General features: G+C 39.0%; 2 protein-coding genes across 2 annotated transcripts; both read right to left on the reverse strand.

The window, feature by feature from the left end:
• Window positions 1–1286: 1286 nt before the first annotated feature.
• LOC115921779 (dnaJ homolog subfamily C member 12-like) lies at window positions 1287–15331 on the reverse strand. The gene is made up of 4 exons (XM_030979964.1): window positions 14985–15331; window positions 6095–6313; window positions 3773–3893; window positions 1287–3268 (listed from the first exon to the last, which is right to left on the reverse strand). The coding sequence occupies exons 1-4, from the start codon at window positions 15060–15062 to the stop codon at window positions 3192–3194; spliced, it is 495 nt and encodes a 164-aa protein (XP_030835824.1). The 5' UTR covers window positions 15063–15331; the 3' UTR covers window positions 1287–3191.
• Window positions 15332–17198: 1867 nt separating this feature from the next.
• Window positions 17199–21725, reverse strand: LOC105439830. The gene is made up of 3 exons (XM_030979965.1): window positions 21543–21725; window positions 20920–21068; window positions 17199–19054 (listed from the first exon to the last, which is right to left on the reverse strand). The coding sequence occupies exons 1-3, from the start codon at window positions 21633–21635 to the stop codon at window positions 18868–18870; spliced, it is 429 nt and encodes a 142-aa protein (XP_030835825.1). The 5' UTR covers window positions 21636–21725; the 3' UTR covers window positions 17199–18867.
• Window positions 21726–22536: the final 811 nt, after the last annotated feature.

Raw genomic sequence — 22536 nt, forward strand, 5'->3', positions numbered from 1 at the left:
GATGCCAGGAAAACATCACTTACGGGGTTCAAATAAACACCCCCAAAAAAATCGGTTCGCGGCTCGTGGAGGATGCTCCGCATCGTCATTATTGGTCAACCCCCCCTTAGCAAAAAGCTAGATCCGCCCCTGTTACAGCAAGCTAAGAATGATGCATTTTAAGTTCAGTTCTTGTAATATAGATGTTTCTTATTTCTCTCTTTTTTTACCAACAAGTGTACATTTTTGTTAATTTCAAACTTGTATTAAACAAGAGTTAATACACCGAAAAAGCATTCTCTTTTAGTTCTCTCTATGAATTTGTTCTTCTTTTTGAATAAGGGAAAATGTTATAAAATTCAGAGAGAGAAAGAGAAAGAGAGAGAGTGTGCTTGTGTTTTTGCATGTGTGTGTGTGCTGGTATCTCCTTAGTGTGAGAGATAGAGAAAGAGAGAGATACAGGAGAGATACATGGTGACAGAGAGAAAGAGAGAGAGATACATGGAGCAAGAGAAGGAGAGAGGGGGATGCAAAGGAATTAAATGAATTATTGACAAGTATTGTACAGTTTACAATCGGTCCCATATCTAGGTATCTACCTCTTTATAAAAGCTACCTGTCTGTAGTGGTTACTTTTCATGTTCTCCTTGGGTGGCTTTTATAGACGGGTTTGACTGTATACCACAAGAAAATAGATGATGCAATGATTAAGCAATAATAAATTAGAGGTTTTTATGAAAAGTGGGAAAACCAGCTTTTCTTGAAGCCTGCATTACTTTACAATTACAATCTTTATTCCTATCAACATCACTGTCATTAATTTCACCAACATTATCACAAACGTCATTCATCATCATCATATATATCATCAACACCATCTTCCTCATAATCATCACTATCAACACTATCGTCAACATCACCAATATCATCTTCATCACCCATCATCATCACCTTCATCTATATCATTCATATCATCATGTTACGCGACGGGCACAGCTGAGATGGAGTTCAATCATCGTCGCCACTTGCTTCTTTACATCATTATCATGGGAATATCTTCCATCTCAACCTTACTGGATACACCCTCTACACATATATTTGATAGACATATTCTTTTTTTCTTTTCTTTTTTTTCTACAATATTCATCTCTCTTGCAAGATTTGTGTACACTGCATCACACTCATAAGCCATCAACAATAAATACAAGTGCCCTAACATAAAGCAAATCATCAAATCAGAATAATCATCAGCATATTATCTTCACCAATAATGAATCAAATTCTGAAAATGTTCATGTAAACATCTCTTTGATATATATGATACTGTATATTTATTTTGTACACAACTTTTACAATAACATATATTTGAATACCATTTACTAACATTCACTATTTGAAATATCAAGAATGAAATATTACAATACATGTACAACAAGTAGTTTTTTCATAATACTTCAACAAACATGGAAGTTGGTGATATTGTTTTGGGAATAACACACTAAGTTTGAAAGAATTCAATCTAATGTACACTAACTATCAGAGACTTAAAGTCACTGCCCCCACAAATACTCATTCTTATATTAGAACAACCAAAAAGTCATTTGGATTGAGTATTAAATGAATAACTTTATAGTACTTAATAAATAGGGGCAAGAGGGCAAAACATTTAAAATCTTCACAAAAAAAAGGAAGAGAATGAGAGAGAGGGAGAGAGAGGGGGAGAGAAGGCAGGGGGAGCTTTGATAGTGTAGGTCGTGGTAATTTATACACGTATATTCATGCCTTTAAATGTACAAACAATTATTACATTTTTTAAAGCAATGACTAATAGATTACAAACTACATTGTATTTAAACTCGATACATATGTACTTCTCCCTGTACATCATAACAAGAACCAAACTTTTAGAGGATTAATACATAACTGTACATGTATGTAATAATTTACTGCATCATGATCTTCTAATATATTGATATGTATAGACAAGGACAGTTTCACATTCTTGAGTCTAAGGATATATTTAAAGGAACAGTAGTTTATTCATACTGTATATGCACAGATCCCAAAGCCATAAGTATATTTAAAATAAAACAACTCAAGAAAAAAAATGACCCTGTTGACAACAAACTGTTTACAGATAGCTTGAATACAAATGATATAAAAACAAGGCAAACACTAAATGGATGGGATATATATCGTCGCTGTTTTCACAAAGTGACGGTAGTGAAAACAAATTGCATTCACTTTGCGTTACGATTTTCCTCACTACCGTCACTTCGTGGAAATAGTGACGATATGTAGTGTTATACGAAACTTTTAAAATGTGCTGGTAGCAGTTTCCCCAAAGGGCAAAGGGTGATGACTAGTTTTATGTATATAGGGCGAATACATTTTGATGAGGATGATGCCAAAATCCAGTGTCAAGACATACATACAGTAGGTTAACTAACATATTCAAATTTGATGCATACTTTTTAAACTTGACAACCTGAAAGCTTGCCAGACATAGCAACAAGTAATGTATGCAGACAAGATTCCAAGTATTGTAGTTAATTCATTACAAAGAGGTCAATGGAATAACTCAACGCTAGGTCCCCAGGAAATTTTTGTATGAGTATCCTACTGGCACTGTAACTATCAAGAAAAATTCTGTGATTCGTAAAAGCATGATCGCAAGTTACGGCAAGTACCTGGGAAGGTGGACATGCCTACAGGTATGTAGAGAATTGAAAGCATGATTTCCCTTTATCAAATCGTACAAAATTCACGTCATACTAAATATCACAATCCAATGACGATTGGGGGAGGGGGTCAGTGGTAATGAATAGGTCATTATTTTGCAGCATAGATATGTGACATCTTCATCTTCCACGTACATATAGCCCTTATGGAACTTGGATCAGGCAACTTAACTACCAAGATAATGATATTGGCCATGTTAACTTTTTTCTGTCAATTTGTCTGATTCTCGTTAACGGATGGGACAGTACGTGATCCAAATACTGAGAAGAAATACAAAGTTAGACCACAGGATTCAAAGGTCAAAGGTTAAGACACACTTGACTGGACAAAATCCTTGATGCCTTTCCCAAAGAGAGTTATGGAATACTAGACATCAAGACAGCTGATCCATTGATGACGATGATGGTAACGATGATCAATGAGGATGGAATGTGGCAAGGTTGGAGCAAGAGGTGGATAGTTTGAAGAGATTAGACCTGGTAACTTCTGAACTTCTGAAGGATATCATCTCCTTTCTCCCTAGACCAGCTTGAAGGCACACCAGAATCTAGGAAGAAGAAAAAGTAGGCATTTGTATGGCACCATCTATCTAAAACTTCTACCCAGAAGGGCAATTATTGATGCAACAATAATCTTTTAGGATTCTTATTATTTCATTGTAACCAATTCAACTCAGTCTCCAGACTGCAAAAAAAAAAAATTCAATAAAATCTTTCACTCATTCACTCGATCAATGTTTCTTCTCAGTTCTATATTAAAAGAAAAAGTAAAACAACAATCAAATACATTATAAGAAATATTTTCTGATAAGCTGTACAAGGTAAGGTCTCCTGTCTGTAATTCTTATTTAGTTACTTTTCACTTTTCACCTAATTAAAAAAAGAAAGATTAACCTAAGGATTTCATGAAGTATGTGGCTACTTAGAGTGTATAGTGCCTCTTTGATATTTATACTGTTTTCACAGAATAAATTCATTTACAAATTTACATTACCTTTCCCAAAATGATATATTGGTCTTAATCTGTTCCTTATGTTTTTCACATTACTTACATGGGACGGGTCCATCAGAAGAATCTGTACCGTGTCCAGAGTAGCTTGATGATGAGGTCTGAAGCTGAGAACCGTCCTCTAACATTGGCTCTTTCTTCTTCTTCATTGCCCAATGCATAGTCTGAGTGATGAGAATCAAAACATTTTAGAATATCAAAAAATTAAATATTCATGTATTGAAAGAATAGAATTATAACGGTATAAAGCATCCAAATAGCATCTAAGCTGAGAACTAACTTTATCATTGGTTCTTTCCCCTTATTCATCGCCCAACACATGGTCTAATAAGAATTCAACCACAGTTAATAATCAATATCAAAATATTAGCTCTTTGTGACTGGTCTGTCAACTCTGAAGCTGAGCAACATGTTCTCTCATTATCTCTTTCAATACCTAGTCCATATTAAATATGATGAGAATAAAAGCTGTGTTCAATTGACCTTCATCTGCTCATGTAGATAGTATACATGTATCTGTAGTGACCAAATGTCACGATTTTAAACTTTTATATTTATAATAACGTATAATATGCATTGATTTGTACATGGGTAATAAGTATTGCTTTTTTACTGTCAAGATGGCGGCTATAGGGAGAATTAATTTCCCTTGCGTAGTCAGCCGTCTGGCTTTTCAGACATGTCCCAACCGGTTCTGTCTGGTTTGTTAATATATTCTATTATGTAAATTTTGTATTGTTACGAACAGCGCGTAAACGTGCATATTAATTTGTTTGCGCTTTTTGAACCAATCACGCTACGCTACAGTGATTAGGGCTTCGCTCTGATTTTCCATGTAGGAATTAGTGGGTTTTTGATTTCGGTACGCAAAGTTTGTTTCTATGTTCCTGTTATACCGTGCCTGTAGAAGTTTCGTCCAACGAGGACTTATGGTGACTTTGTCTCCGGACCTTTACCGATGGATTTGCTCAGTAATTGTCTGGCAGTATTTTGCAAGACTTAATTCGACTCTATTTTTACATCAGTGACATCGCCTTACATTTTACTTCGTGCAGTGAGAATAGAACATTTTTATCTACGGTTCTTCTCACCCTACATTATTGTATCAACAATCTTTTATCGACATATTTGTTTTTATCGTCGTCTTCTGTGTGTTAATTGTCTCGACACGTTGATCATCGTCTTCGTCGAGCATCATCTCGCCATCATCTGATTTCATCATCCACTTCGATCATTACTGACTCATGACCACAGAATCATTCTTTTATTGACTGTCTCATCATCAAAAAGACCCTCATCGACTGCATCGCCGTCTCCAAAATCGTTTTCGTCATCATCGTCTTCTTCATCATCATCGCTGTCTTCGTCATCGTCTCCTACATCATCGCCATCGTTGACTTCATCGCTGTCTTCATCATCGTAGTCATCCTTCTCATCATCATCCACATCATCGTCGTCACCGTTATCATCAGCAGCATCAAACTTGACTTCGCCGTAGCTGGTCTGGTATTTTGAACGCTTTGCTGATTTATTTGATGATCCCTTTTGTGTTTGATCTTGATGACTGATTATTGTTATTGTTGTGTATGATATTGTATTATACTGTGTATTCTTGGAGATTAATCTTCGGGGCTTTTCATACCCCCTCAGAACGATTCCGTTGACTATTTTTATCCAGTGATCACTGTTATTTTTATGTTAGGTATTTGCCGTCTGAGGGAGTTCTTCTCTCTTTTTTTAGTGTGTACACCAAACGATTATACGAACCTTGATAATTTGTGTTGATTATCTATAATAAATCGTTGATATTAATTACATAACCTGATTGTTTGATAGTGCTGTTTACTCTTTGTGAGATCGTGAAGTTAAAAAGTACGACCCCCTTCAAAGGAGTTCCACATATCTACCATCATCATCAACATTATTGTTTATCAAAGTAAGCATTTGCCCTCTTTTGAAGGGTTATTGGTTTTTGCGTCATGATGACACTCTCCCTCTCTCTGCACTACTTGTCTCAACTCTCAAGCATCCTCCTCATTTAGACCATGACCCATCCATCTCAATCCACTTCTCTTTACCGCTTCCACCAGTTTCTTCCAGACCCATCCTTTCCAAGAGCTCACTTGTGTTGTTTCTATCAGACAATTTCACACCACTGGACATCTTCTTTATCATAGCTCTTTCTGTTCTCCTCAAGATACCTTCTTCTACAGTCTTAACACTCCAAGTCTCTGAAACATATACCTTCGCTGTTAACACAATCATTATAAATCGTGCCTTTTATTCTCGTCGTAAACCTTCTACCAGCTAGGATAGAGACCAACTGACTTATGGTACTATAATTCAAAGGAATTGGAATACAAACCATATGTACTGATCCCTTTGTAGCACTCCAAGTCTCATATGGAATAGACAGACCGCTCCTCCTCCACAGGTCATAATCATGTCGCAGCTTTTCGTCCGTTAGTGTTTCTCGCGCTCTCTGAATCTTCTGGAACTTTTCAACGGCCCGCGGATCATCGGGATGTTTGTCGGGATGTACCTCAAGAACACGAAACTTGTACTCTGCGTTGATCTGCTCAGTCTAGTGATGAGACAGAGGAAAGGAGGTATGAAAGTTGTGACATAACTTACGACATAAACATGAAAACTAACTTATCAGCATATGCATGTACAATGTACATGTATCTCGATCTAGACTAGGCCTATAGGCTATACACTTATGCCTTTTATGGAATACATCTAGTATTATTTTTATACTTTGAATACTAGAAGGGTACATGAGTTAGAATAAATGGCGATTTTTCTTGAATATCATGAATTTTGCCAATTATTATTTATAAATTTAATTTAGTTGTGGTAACTTTGGACTTTCAATCAGTCATTAACTCGAATCCGGGCTAACTCGGCCCACGGGACTACTCGGCCCAGCTGGGAAAACTGGGCCGAGATGTCCCGACCTGATTAATCGATCGAGAGATACCAATGTGTATATGTTTGTGCTCTTTGTGACTTAATAATGCCCTTTCCAACCTAAATCTTTAATGGAATTGTGTTAAATGATACTAATGTAATGAAGACAATCTATGACTTATCTTTCGGTAAAATGACAAAAAAATGACATTTCGGACAATTTACTCACAGCTCGCAATCCGCATTGCCGCACGTACATTAAATGTGCGTTGTATCTACTCGGACCACTGAAATTCCAGCAGTGTTTTCGTCGGTAAATCACTGCAAAAATATCATTTTTATCTCGTATGAAGGTCTATTTTTCATTCCTAACACAGATTTCATTATTGAGAAGTCGAATATAGTACATTTTAGACGAGATGGTTGATGTTTGTTCACATTCTTTCGTCCTGGCCGTAAATTAGCAGACTACTGCCTAGTGCTACCGCAGCAGCTCAGCTCAGTGTGCAGCTAGCCGTACAGCGCCGCCGGCCGGGTCGGCGGGGGAATTCACTGACTCGGCGCCCGTACCGGGCCGCTGCACTGCATTGCATGATTGTACTGCCCAATTTGATCGAGTGATGTGAGTATACTATTACTAATCAAACTAGATCTATATCTACTGTATTATCATTATTCATTCCGAGTAGAATATCCAATTTGATTTAGTGAGTAAACTAGACCTAGATCTATATCTACTGTAGCTACATCATTATCATATACTAGATTAGTCATTCAGAGTAGAATATCCGATTAATGTCTAATGGAATTTTTCTTTTTTCATAATCAGATAGTCTAATCATATTTTACTCCTAAAAATTAAAGACTTGATAAATACTGAGCTAGATCTAACGTAAGGGCCTAGCCTAGTACTCTAAGCAGAGAAGTAAGCTGAAGAATCGCCTTCTTATTTTTTTGGAGGGGGCTGCTTCAAATAAATACTACAAAAAGAAGGTATTGGCTTCAAGTTTTTTGTATAAATAATGCAGCCCCCACCACCCCCCCCCCAAACAAACCCCAAAATCTCCTTTTTGTTCCCTTTTTCTGGGAATCAAAGAGATATATACAAAGCAAAACAATTAAGACATGATATTGCAATGACGTGCCGGTGCATGGAGGGGCAGGGGCAGAGGCAGCCCTCCGGGGGGGGGGGGGGGGGGGGGGCACAGTGCCCCCCACTTTTTCAGATACCCCAAAAGTGCCCCTTTTTACATAGGAAAAGTGCCCCTTTTCCTTTGACAAGTGCCCCTATTACTTAGTAAAAGTGCCCCTTCCCCCTTTTCACCTCTGACGAGTGCCCTTTTTTATTTTTGACACGTGCCCCTTTTCCTTCGACATGTTCTCATTTTCCTTTGCAATAAGTGTCCATTTTCCATTCTCATAAATCTTGAAATAATCTTGAATAAGTGCCCTTTTTAATCTCTAGTAAGTGCCTCTTTTCAGGTACGAGAAGTGCCCCTTTTCACTTTTAATAAGTGCCCCCTTTACCTCTGATAATTGCCCTATTCAAAACTGAGAGGTGCTCCTTTTACTTTGACAACTTCCCCTTTTTTCCTTTGTAAGAAGTGCCCCTTCTCCTTTTAATAACTATCCCCTTTTTTAAACTCGGATGAGCACACCTTTCATTTTAACATGTGCCCCTCTTATTTTCTAGTAAGTGCCCCTTTTCCTTATGATAAGTGCCCCCATTAAAAAGAAAGAGTTCCTTCCCCTTCTCATAACTGCCCCTTTTACAAATCTGAACGGTGCCCCCTTTTCATTCAACAAATGCACATTTTCCTTTATTATAAGTGCCCCTTTTCATATCTGGTCAATGCCCCTTTTCAACTCTGATAATTCCCCTTTTAATAATGATACATGCCCCTTTGCCTTTCTAATAAGGGAACTATCCCCTTTTCACCTCTTATAAATGCCCCTATCAAAATCTGATGGGTGCCCCTTTTCCGTCAACAAATGCCTATTTCCCATTTTCGTAAACGCCTCTTTGTCATCACTGGTGAGTGCCTCTTTTCAGGTGAAAAAATGCCTCATTTTCACCTCTTATAATAATCCTTTGTACTTTGACACGTGCTCCTTTTCTTTTCTTATAAGTGTCTTATCCCTTTCGATAATTGTCCCCTTTTCATGTAATCATTAAACGTGCCCCTTATTTAAGGCGACTAAGAGCTTGGCCGCCCCTGGGCAGGGGGATCTTAATTCTTGTAAGCCTTCTCCTGGACCTTTGGTCAACTAGTCATTAATTTAACCGTTCCTCAAATTTCTAAAAGGCAGCTGCCCCCCCCCCCCCCACCTCCCATCCATCTCGGCCGGGTATGTAATCAGCAACAGAGGCAAAGATCTATGAGCAAAATCAATTTTTATATTATTTTTTTGGGGGGGGGGCTGGGGGTTAACAGATTTATATCTGATATATTGTGTACCTGTATAAATATGTATACTATAAATAAATAATAAATAAAAAAAACAAATTTGCATTACCACAACGTGGCATAAAATTAATACACGATTACACCTGCTTATCATTTGTTATTATGAGTCTGCTTGACGTCATATTGTTGGAATTTGTATCTTGGAATCGTATTATTATTATAAATGCCCCTATCAAAATCTGATGGGTGCCCCTTTTCCGTCAACAAATGCCTATTTCCCATTTTCGTAAACGCCTCTTTGTCATCACTGGTGAGTGCCTCTTTTCAGGTGAAAAAATGCCTCATTTTTACCTCTTATAATAATCCTTTGTACTTTGACACGTGCTCCTTTTCTTTTCTTATAAGTGTCTTATCCCTTTCGATAATTGTCCCCTTTTCATGTAATCATTAAACGTGCCCCTTATTTAAGGCGACTAAGAGCAATTTCCCCCAAAGTTCGCCCGCTCGCATTTAAAGATGATATAATTATGTTACTTATCAAAGGTCTTTTCAGTCTTCCGTTATGAGAATGTGCTTATAACCCCATCACGATTGGCTTTTTTCCTCTTTATAAGATGTAATTTTTCGCACTGCGACCTCATAGATCTTTGAAATTTTTCACGCTCGCTTCGCTCGCTCGCTCGTAAAAGACGTAAATGCATATTCAGACATCACACCCAACTGTAAAGTATGATGCTTAAGCGATATCTTGTATGATGTATGAAGAGAAACAAATATTGAAATCATCTCTGATAATGTAATCACAATGTAGGGGTATATACCAACGTCTAAAAAATTGTATATTTTCGCTTTGAGATTTCCCACTGTAGGTGCCCTTTTTTTCTCCAGAAAGTGCCCTTTTTTGTTGGTGCCCCCCCCCCCCCCACTTTGGAAGTCGCTTGGCCGCCCCTGGGCAGGGGGATCTTAATTCTTGTAAGCCTTCTCCTGGACCTTTGGTCAACTAGTCATTAATTTAACCGTTCCTCAAATTTCTAAAAGGCAGCTGCCCCCCCCCCACCTCCCATCCATCTCGGCCGGGTATGTAATCAGCAACAGAGGCAAAGATCTATGAGCAAAATCAATTTTTATATTTTTTTTGGGGGGGGCTGGGGGTTAACAGATTTATATCTGATATATTGTGTACCTGTATAAATATGTATACTATAATAAATAAAAAAATAAAAAAAACAAATTTGCATTACCACAACGTGGCATAAAATTAATACACGATTACACCTGCTTATCATTTGTTATTATGAGTCTGCTTGACGTCATATTGTTGGAATTTGTATCTTGGAATCGTAAACAAATAATGTTTATTGTTATTTTGTGTGTTTTTCAAACATGTCCTCAATTATATTTAATTGTTTTAACTTTGTTTATTGATTTAGGTTTTTTTTGCCTTGTAACTTGCATATATGGAATAATACGTAATACGTACCAATACCACAACACAAGGAATGGTGTGGCGTGTCATCTGCATGTTACAATTTTTTTTTAGGGGGGGGGCTGGGGGTTAACAGATTTATAACTGATATCTTGTGTACCTGTATAAATATGTATACTATAAATAAATAATAAATAAAAAAACAAAATTGCATTACCACAACGTGGCATAAAATTAATACATGATTACACCTGCTTATCATTTGTTATTATGAGTCTGCTTGACGTCATATTGTTGGAATTTGTATCTTGGAATCGTAAACAAATAATGTTTATTGTTATTATGTGTGTTTTTCAAACATGTCCTCAATTTTATTTAATTGTTTTAACTTTGTTTATTTATTTAGGTTTTTTTTGCCTTGTAACTTGCATAAATGAAATAATACGTACCAATACCACAACACAAGGAATGGTGTGGCGTGTCATCTGTACTGGTCTCTGCATGTTACAATTATTTTTTTTTGGGGGGGGGGGGGAGCTGGGGGTTAACAGATTAATATCTGATCTTGTGTACCTGTATAAATATGTATACTATAAATAAATAATAAATAAAAAAAAAATTGCATTACCACAACGTGGCATAAAATTAATACACGATTACACCTGCTTATCATTTGTTATTATGAGTCTGCTTGACGTCATATTGTTGGAATTTGTATCTTGGAGTCGTAAACAAATAATGTTTATTGCTATTATGTGTGTTTTTTCAAACATGTCCTCATTTGTATTTAATTTTATTTATTTAGATTTTGTTTTGCTTTGTAAATTGCATATGAAATAATACGTACCAATACCACAACACAAGGAATGGTGTGGCGTGTCATCTGCATGTTACAATTATTTTTTTTGGGGGGGGGGGGCTGGGGGTTAACAGATTTATATCTGATCTTGTGTACCTGTAAATATGTACATACTATAAATAAATAATGAATTAAAAAAATAAAAATTGCATTTCCACAACGTGGCATAATACATAATGGAGACAATGTTGATGATGTAAGGGATGGAGATGATGAGAGGGATTGGTGAGGGATGGAGATGATGAGAGGGATGGAGACAATATTGATAATGAAAGGGATGGAGACAATGTGAGGGATGGATATGATGAGAGGGATGGAGAATTGGAGATGATGAGAGGGATGGAGACAATTTTGATGATGTAAGGGATGAAGACGATATTGATGATTAGAGGGATGGAGACGTCTCCATCCCTCCCGTCTCCATCCCTCTCATCGTCTCCATCCGTCTCACCATCTTGTCACCATCTCCATCTCTTCCATCATCTTCATCCCTCACACTGTCTCCATCCCTTACACTGTCTCCATCCCTCACACCGTCTCCATCCCTCTCATCATCTCCATCCCTCTCATCATTTTCATTCCTCACACCGTCTCCATCCCTCACCAATCCCTCTCATCAACAGCGTCTTCATCCCTTACATCATCAACATTGTCTCCTTCCCTCTCATCACCTCCATCCCTCACCGATCCCTCTCATCATCTCCATCCCTCACATTGTCTCCATCCCTCTCATCCTCTCCATCCCTCTCATCATCTCCATCCCTCTCATCTCCATCCCTCCCATTGTCTCCATCCCTCTCGTCATCTCCATCCCTCACCAATCCCTCTCATCATCTCCATCCCTCTCATTGTCTCCATCCCTCTCATCACCTCACACCGTCTCCATCCCTCTCATCCTCTCCATCCCTCTCATCATCTCCATCCCTCACATTGTCTCCATCCCTCTCATCCTCTCCATCCCTCTCATCATCTCCATCCCTCTCATCTCCATCCCTCACATTGTCTCCATCCCTCTCATCATCTCCATCCCTCACCAATCCCTCTCATTGTCTCCATCCCTCTCATCATCTTCATTCCTCACACCGGCTCCATCCCTCACCAATCCCTCTCATCAACAGCGTCTTCATCCCTAATTAAATCAACATTGTCTCCTTCCCTCTCATCACCTCCATCCCTCACCAATCCCTCTCATCATCTCCATCCCTCCCATTGTCTCCATCCCTCTCACCGTCTCCATCCCTCTCATCATCTCCATCCCTCACCAATCCCTCTCATCATCTCCATCCCTCTCATCCTCTTCATCCCTCTCATCCTCTCCATCCCTCTCATCATCTCCATCCCTCTCATCTCCATCCCTCACATTGTCTCCATCCCTCTCATCATCTCCATCCCTCACCAATCCCTCTCATCATCTCCATCCCTCTCATTGTCTCCATCCCTCTCATCATCTCCATCCCTCACCAATCCCTCTCATCATCTCCATCCCTCTCATCCTCTTCATCCCTCTCATCCTCTCCATCCCTCTCATCATCTCCATCCCTCTCATCTCCATCCCTCACATTGTCTCCATCCCTCTCATCATCTCCATCCCTCACCAATCCCTCTCATCATCTCCATCCCTCTCATTGTCTCCATCCCTCTCATCATCTCCATCCCTCACATCATCTCCATCCCTCACATCATCTCCATCCCTCACCAATCCCTCTCATCATCTCCATCCCTCTCATTGTCTCCATCCCTCTCATCCTCTCCATCCCTCTCATCTCCATCCCTCACATCATCTCCATCCCCCTCATCATCTACATCCCTCTCATCATCTCCATCCCTCTCATCATCTCCATCCCTCCCATCATCTCCATCCCTCTCATCATCTCCATCCCTCTCATCATCTCCATCCCTCTCATCATCTCCATCCCTCCCATTGTCTCCATCCCTCTCATCATCTCCATCCCTCTCATTGTCTCCATCCCTCTCATCATCTCCATCCCTCACTAATCCCTCTCATCATCTCCATCCCTCCCATTGTCTCCATCCCTCTCATCATCTCCATCCCTCACCAATCCCTCTCATCATCTCCATCCCCTTTATCTTCATCCCTCTCATGATCCCTCTTCATCCCTCTCATCATCTCCATCCCTCACCAATCCCTCTCGTCTCCATCCCTCTCATCAAAGAAAGAAGACGATTCGTTGTACCGTTCTCGACTCTTAACCCTTATCTGAATTCAGTTCCATCCCCCCTTCCCGCGCAAAGCGCGGAAGCTTTGATGTTTCATCAAATAATTAGAGAAAGAAGACGATTCGTTTTACCGTTCTCGACTCTAGATCCTTGTCTGAATTCAGTTTCCCCGCTCCCGCGCGAAGTGTGGAAGCGTTGACGTTTCATAAATTATTAGAGAAAGAAGACGATTCGTTGTACCCTTTATCCTTATCTGAATTCAGTTCTGTCCCCCCTTCTCACGCGAAAGCTTTGATGTTTCTTTAAATAATTAGAGAAAGAAGACGATTCGTTGTAACGTTCTCGACTCTTAATCCTTTTTCTTCCTATGTCCTCTTCCTTTTTTCTTTTTTTTCTCTATTTTTTTTTTTGGGGGGGGGCGACCGCCCCCACCTCTCCTGGCTACGCGCCTGCCCCTCCAAAATAAAAGAAGAAGGCGATTCTTCAGCTCACTTCTCTTACAGTACTAGGCTAGGCACTTACGTTAGATCTAGCTATTTATCAAGTCTTTAACTTTTAATAAAATATGATTATCTGATTATGAAAAAGAAAAATTCCATTCCTTCATTAATCGAATATTCTACTCTGAATGACTAATCTAGGACAATGATGTAGCTACAGTAGATATAGATCTAGGTCTAGTTTACTCACTAAATCAAATTGGATATTCTACTCGGAATGAATAATGATAATACAGTAGATATAGATCTAGTTTGATTAGTAATAGTATACTCACATCACTCGATCAAATTGGGCAGTACAATCATGCAATGCAGTGCAGCGGCCCGGTACGGGCGCCGAGTCAGTGAATTCCCCCGCCGACCCGGCCGGGGGCGCTGTACGGCTAGCTGCACACTGAGCTGAGCTGCTGCGGTAGCACTAGGCAGTAGTCTGCTAATTTACGGCCAGGACGAAAGAATGTGAACAAACATCAACCATCTCGTCTAAAATGTACTATATTCGACTTCTCAATAATGAAATCTGTGTCAGGAATAAAAAATAGACCTTCATACGAGATAAAAATGATATTTTTGCAGTGATTTACCGACAAAAACACTGTTCGAATTTCAGTGGTCCGAGTAGATACAACGCACATTTAATGTACGTGCGGCAATGCGGATTGCGAGCTGTGAGTAAATTGTCCGAAATGTCATTTTTTTGTCATTTTACCTAAAGATAAGTTATAAATTGTCTTTATTGGTATCATTTAACACAATTCCATTAAAGATTTTGGTTGGAAAGGGCATTATTAAGTCACAAAGAGCACAAACATATACACATTGGTATCTCTCGATCGATTAATCAGGTCGGGACATCTCCGCCCAGTTTTTCCAGCTGGGCCGAGTAGTCCCGTGGGCCGAGTTAGCCCGAAACAATCTAAACAACCACAACACAACTCAGGCTCGTCATTTGCAGACATTATTAAGCTTACCGTTGATAATTCATCACATCCAAGCAGCACATAATAATCATCTTCTGGCTTCTTTTCGTTATTCAGAATAGCATCCATGTCCTCAATTCAGACCACACAGCATGAAGCTAAGTTGAAGTTGAACTTTGAAGCGCACGCAGAAGCGAGTCAACAGCTACAGGGCCAGGGACAGCACAGCAGTCGCTGATCAATTCACCCTGCCAGAGCTAAGCGGGAGTGGACACCCGAAGAACCGTACCTCTTGTACGTGCCGAAGGATTGAAGATACGAAGCCGAAAAAGCGTTAAAAACTGGCAAACTACTCCAGTTAAAAGCTCATATAGGCACAAATAGGTCACCTAAACAGGTAGTTCGAAATATCTAAAAGGTAAACCATAAACAGGGTTAACATGCCTAACATCTCACAATTTCGATGTCCCTGGTTTGTGTTTACGTGAATGATAGTGATGCGGAGTACGAGTGATATGCCTCCGCTAGCTGCCACAACTGTTGCATAATAATGGCTTGGATAAAATGTCAAACATGATCATGAAAAGGGCTCTTTGTCTATATAGACCTATAGCTGTTAAAATGGAGAGATGTATATCATAAACATGGGGTCTTTTTGTTGAGAGACTTAATTTGATTTTTTTTTTTTTTTTTTTTTTTTTTGGGGGGGGGGGGGGGGGGGGGGGTGTGTTGTTTTGTATGTGACTGGTTGATGCTCTTCTTGGTGTCCCAATTTAATGCTTGCCCCGTCAGTCTGGTCGATCTGACCTCTTTGTTTTTAGTTTGGCTCCCCCCCCCCCCCCCCCCTCCACCACGCAGTGTTATTTAGGGTACGCGTATGAAGCACCCCCTATCAGAGGACTAGCTAGCTGCCAACATTTCCGAACCCCCCTTTTGCGGGCTTCTCCTGCCTTGGTCCAGACAGTGGCGGATCCAGGGGGGGGGGGCCGGGGGGCCCGGCCCCCCCCCCCCCTTGAGAAAAAAATCATGTAAAATCACGTGATTTTTACCTTTTTGGGGGGTTGGGCCCCCCCCCCCCTGGCGCTCAAGGGGGGGGGGGGGTGCAAATTGAAATTTTTTTGAGGATCAAAAAAAAAAAAAAAAAATGTGCTCACTCCCCCCCCCCCCCCCCCCCCCCCCCCCCCCCCCCCAACTGAGCGAATTTTTTGGCCGGCGCGTTTTTCAAATTTTCGGGAGCAAAAAAAAAAAAAAAAAAAAAAAAAAAATTGTGCTCTGTACCCCCCCCCCCCCCCCCCCCCCCCCCAACTGAGCGACTTTTCGGCCGGCGCGATTTTCAAATTTTCGGGAGCAAAAAAAAAAAAAGGTTGGGCCCCCTCCCCTAAGAAATCCTGGATCCGCGCCTGGGTCCAGACCCCCCTAAATACGGAAAAATGCTCAATGTACCCCCCTAAATCAGAATAATTTCTCAGGAGTCCAAAGAGATGAGAGAAAAAAAAGAAAAAACACCCCCTTTTTAAAGAAATCTCCGGGTGAAAAGTCAAATACACCCCTTTTTTTTTACAATTCTCGGGCCGGACTTTGTCGCACGAAAAGTACCCCTTTACCAGACATTTTGGTAACACGCATACAGTCATTCCGACCCCGGAGTGGGGGGAGGGAGGGGGAGGGCCGGGGTTTGGCTTCAAAAAGCCCAGTTTTGCAATCCCACAAAACAAGCTTTTATGCAATTAGTTCATCATTTTAAAATTTATTATCTGCTGTCAGATTTTCCTCAAAAATGCACCCCTCTCCCTCAATTCTCCCTCTTTAACTAGCTTCTCTCTCTCTCTCTCTCTTATATAGCTCATGTACTGCACATCTCTATTTTGCCCATATTCTCTCTATAATTATAAAGATCAAATCCACTGAATTTTCCTCCTTATAATATACCCTCTTTATCACCCCACCCCTTCTCATGCACCAAGTTTCCTTTTTCTACATCTATCTGTTCAGAGATTAATTCCATCTCTCTTTTTTCCCCCTTTTCCTCTCATATTTAACTACCTTATTCTCTCTCTCTCTCTCTCTAATTTGCCTCCTCTCCTCTCCCTGTCGTTCATTATCTTTCCCTCTCTCATCTTCCCTATTCTTTAACTGTACTCATATATTCCTTCTTTTACACTTCCTCCCGTTTCTGTCTTTTATCTGTCTCTTAAAAGGATGGAGGCACAATAGATTAAATCACTTGGATAACAACAAATAGAACACAATCACATGCATGGCATATTCATTGCAACATGATATTTATTAACTTACATTCTCTTTCTGAGAGTTGGAAACAAACATTTTGTTGATTTTCTTAATTAAATCTTCCCCAAACAATTTCCACTGTTACTTTGAATGATTGAAAATATACATCTATATATGCACTAATAATAGAGAAAAAGGTGATTATTCCATATACATGTACCCCTTATTCCAACTTGAATATCCAATATTAAATCTTCTATCATGTATTTTTTCCTCCAATTAATATTCATACAGTTCTCTCTTCTTTTTTTTTTTTGGGGGGGGGGTCTGAAAGATGTGGCTCTTGATTCAGTCGCAAGCCATGATATGCAAAACCAAAATATATGTGTTTCTACTGTACATGATCATAATGCCCTTAATGCATCCAACGTTCTATGTCAAATTTTAATTCCCACCAAACTGTTGCTAACACAGCTAGTATAATAGCCAGCAAATCTATATTATTTTGAGATGCAAACATATTAAGCTGCAAGTGACAAAATGTGGGCAAATGAACAATATGATTTTTTCTTCAAAATTGGCTTCACGATATATTGATCAACATTCATTTAATACTTCATACAGTGAACAAATTTTTCATACAAATTCAATAGACACAGCATTAGGCATTCAGTATGAAAAACTTTGAAGTTACTGGTAAGTGTAAAGATTGCATAGATATATTTTTTTTTGCAGTATAAACTGCATCTTCACATACACAGCTGAAGAAAAATACTGGACGGAGAGTAATAGAGCACAAACGATACTACACTTGCAAAGAAATAAATTATGCTTCAAAAATACTTTGCTTAAAACACACCAAAAAAAAACATATGATATATATATATATGTATACTGAATGGTCATTATAGGGTTTGCAGAATGCCCTTCTGGCACTCAACAGAAGATATTACAATAAATGCATTCATATATATTATGTCTATTGTCCATTGTGTAGCTAAAGAAGAGTTACAGTAAAGAATGAGGAAGAGAGAGAGAGAGAAATAGAGAATAGAAGTGTCATACTTTTAAATGGTAAAAACAGTCAGTACATCTTCTAAAAGACTGCAATCAATATATTTTGCCTAATCTTTTCTATCAAGATATTAAAGCATGTAACATTACATCACCAGTTTTAAAAGCAGTACACTCAGTACACTCATACTACTAAACATTTTTAAAAAGAAAAAGAATAAGAATACCAATCACAGTTTAAAATCTCTATGTATACAGGAGATGATAACAAATCTTCAGAAGTCACGTTTTATTTAAATTTTTTCTTCTCGAGCATCTCGCTTATATAGATCGAATATATACATTTCATGTAATTTTCACTAACAAAAATACATTCAATATGATATACAGCGTATGCTTTGTAGTACAAGTACTTTATTTGGTAGTGATTTAATTGGGACATTTTGCATAAATAAATTTTGTGATCAAGACCTATGAAATGCAAACAACAAAACATGGCTTTCAAATTGCTTGTAATTACATCTTTCTGTCAAAAAGCCCTGGAGCTAGGAACCAAATGGTAGATTTTGTATTGTTCATAATAAATTAGGAGCAGATCTAGATGCAAGAGGACAAGAGGTTCAACAACAGACATAGACTACAGTAAATGGAACTTTCTAGCAAGTAAGATCCATGCCGGAAATTAGCTAAATCAATTATATTGTGGATCGATGAAGAACTTAGCATCTCCTCGATACACGCCACGATCCCTTAAGGTCTTTGACTTCTGGGCGTGGTCTCTGAGGAGATCCTTAAGCAGATCATCCTTCTCTGATTGGTCCATCTTAGCGATTAGGTTGTCATGCCAAGTTCTCTCACTCACCAGCTTCTGAATCGTTCTGTAAAAAGATGAGGGTGGGGTAGCAAGGGATGGAGGAGGATGGGATAGGGTTAGGAGGAAGGAAATCATTGCAGAAGGAATGCCCAAAGCCTTTTACTGTATGAAATGTCACACTGCAAATTACTGCATTATCTAGTATTCAACATAACTACAGTTAAGTACATAATACACTCTACAATTCTGCACTATACTATACTTGACTCGACTAAACTAAACTATACTATATTATTACTATATTCTTTTTATGATTACATGCATTATTATGGTCAGCTGATTAAGCTTATTCAGAACATGCTTTCTAGAAAAGGTTTTAAATGCACCACTGTGGAAACTGGCACAATTGAGAATCCTGACTATAAAAAAGACAAGAAACAGTGAAAGAACATGTGTGACACGATAAAGAGAAAGAGATGATCAAAATATATATAGACATGATAGAGTTGAAATGTGAGTAGTAGAGTGTCTTTGTTTGAGCACAAAACGCTGATTGGACTCAGATATTAAATTATGCTCCAGATGTAGATGTACTCTTAGAAGTGTCGTAGTCGAGTGGTTTAAGCACTTGACTTGAAATGCAAAGTTCAAAGCGACATTCACTTCCCAAGTTGACCGATTCCTGATCGAGATCTCAATCACGTGAAACAATGCCTATATGCATACCTCTGGTTTGCTATTAAAAATAGATGTTACATAATACATATATCCATACAGTGTTCTCAACACGTATCACATAGCTATTTCATATAGACTTATTCTCTGAAACATATAATGCTCCCTACATTATCTGGCTATGGATAAGTCAGTATGGTTGAGATATTCAGGTATTGCACAACCTTAGTACCGGTATCGCAACAATATGCAAACATGTTACACTAGATGTATTTATACTTTGAGAATTATAATATAATTTGTATATCTAAGTATGTCCTATGTATGTCCTAAGACATAGAGTATATCTAGTCTTGTAACTGGACTGTGAGTGTTTTGTGTCCTTGTTGATAGTGAAATGTTCCATTTGACAAATCAATTCTATTTCCAAAGAAAATGAAAAGTCAAGAGTATGGAAGATAATGAATTGAGCATGAAGTGAAAATTGAGACAAAGTGATTGATGGGATGGAGTTTGGTTATGAATATAAATTAAGATTAAGTTGAGAATTAAAGCAAGGAGAGAAACAACATTAGGAAAGAAGAGAAACGAAAATCATAAAATGGTTTATAACAGAGAAACAATATATCAATAAAATGAACAATAAAGAATGATGAAATAGTACCATACATGCAGGCAAAGAATATGGATTATGAAATATGCAGAGAGAAAAAGAGAAAGAGAAAGAGAAGAGAAATGAAAATATGGAATAAAATTTGATGCAAGTTCCAAGAGAAATCTTGAAGAAAGCTATTTAATTTAAACTACTATTTTCTAATAAATATGATGTAGCCTTCAATATATTTCTATGATTTAATTTTAATCACAGCGCATCTATCGATACCAAAATACAACTTTCATGATTAAATGCTATATCATCTGTATGGAGCCAGATGGATATTACCTTTAGCACAGAGTAAACGCCCTTCTGCTTCTGGCTCATAACAGACAATGTATACTTAACAGTCCAAGAGATGCAACTTGACCTTTGGGGTACACAGGTATAATTTAGAGAAAAAAACGAATTGTTGCTAATCAAAAAATGTTACAAACCTCGGTTAGCTAACTTGAAAATCAGATAAAAAATATGTTTGCTTACTACATCAGCAAATTTAATCCAGCAGACCCTAAATAAAATTAAACACCTCCCCCCCCCCCCCCCCCCCCCCCCCACAACAACTCTGGTCCCGACGAACTTCTGGCCCCTATACTCACTGTTCTCTTTCTTTGTATGAGTTGCGGATTCCTCGTCTGTCTCTGTGTTGGATCTGTTCAGCTAGCTCACGTCTCTTTGCATGATCCATCTGTCGGCTCTGAAGCTCATCTCTGGCCATGCCCTCTGTGCTTAATTCCTCCATCTGCCTCTGAAAAATACAGGGGTCAAAATTATTATTTTGATAACAGAATTGACTCACTCTCATTCAAGTTGCAGATGTATTTTTGGTTGGTTGGGGGAGGAGGGGTCGTTAACAAAATACTAAAATATCCACAGATACATACAGCTTAGATCTGTTTAGTGATTGATTTTGTTAAGCTTTCTGTGTGCTGGTTAAATAAACACGCTACATTTCATTATTTACACAATGGACATTATCTGATTATATAGGTCTAGATACTAAAAAGAAAATCAACATAAGATATATCTTTTCATGTTTTATCATCATCTCAAACAAGGCTACGAAAAGCTGCATGCGAAATTAAAAACATGACAAAATTCTTTGGCCTATGGCTATGCGGCATATCTGATATGGCAGACGCGGACCCAAGCCACTGCCGAGGCGAGGCACAACAAGCATGCACATCTTCTTCTTCTTAAAACAAAAACAAATAATTTTTACCTCCTCATCTGTCATTTTCTTCATAGCTGCAAGTCTTCTGTCTATAACACGTTGCTTCCTCAAAGCTTCCCAATGGTACTGTTGTTGACTCATGATGTTAATTGATAATAAACGATATTTTGCGTATAAAAAGTGAAAATTATGCTTGGTTCCTGCTCACAGCTCAGTCAGTCACATTCGTTTCGATGATATGACGAGCTTCCGGGTTTTGGCTTGAGTTCGCTATGGCAACGTGACGAAAGCGCATGCGCGAATCCAATGAGATCGCGAGAAGGGGGGGGGGGGGGGGGGGGCTGTGGGCTGACAGGTCAATCGGCAGTGGGGATGACGGTTGCCTGTATTGGAGGTGGTGGAGATGACGAAGATGATGTGGTGGTGGTGGCGGTGGTGGCGGTGGTGTTAATAGAGTTGGAGTGACATTGTTATGAAAGGTTAAATGGGATGTGAGTGTGGATGTAGCTAGGTGAACGAGCGGATATGGGCATGGGCCACTGACCTCTACAGTGGCATGGGCGGCAGAGCGTCTTTCAAAGTGGGGGGGGGGGGGGGGGGGGGGTGGCACCAACAAAAAAAGGGCACTTTCTAGAAGAAGAAAAAAGGAGCACCTACAAAGGGAAAGCTCCAAGCAAAAATGTCCAAATTGTTGACATTGGTAGTCCCTTATACCTCTACATTAATTGTGATTGGATTATCAGGGATGATTTTATTGTTTGTTTCTCTCTTTGCACTTGGGTGTGCATGATGGTCTGAATATTTATTTGTGAGCGAGCACTCATCAGAGGTGGTAAAAGGCACTTATAAAAATGTGGGACAGGAACCTATTAGAAATATTAAGGGGCACTTATCTGAAGTAAAAGGGGGCACCTTTACCATGAAAAAGGGGCACTTTAGGGGATACTTGAAAAGTAGAAGGCACTATGCCCCCTGCCCCTGGATATGGGGTAGATGGTAAGTGGTATGGGTTAATGTATGTTTGGTGGTATTGCATGATGGT

The sequence above is a fragment of the Strongylocentrotus purpuratus genome, unplaced genomic scaffold, assembly GCF_000002235.5.
Source record: "Strongylocentrotus purpuratus isolate Spur 01 unplaced genomic scaffold, Spur_5.0 spur5_scaffold_10, whole genome shotgun sequence".
NCBI classification, from domain to species: domain Eukaryota; kingdom Metazoa; phylum Echinodermata; class Echinoidea; order Camarodonta; family Strongylocentrotidae; genus Strongylocentrotus; species Strongylocentrotus purpuratus.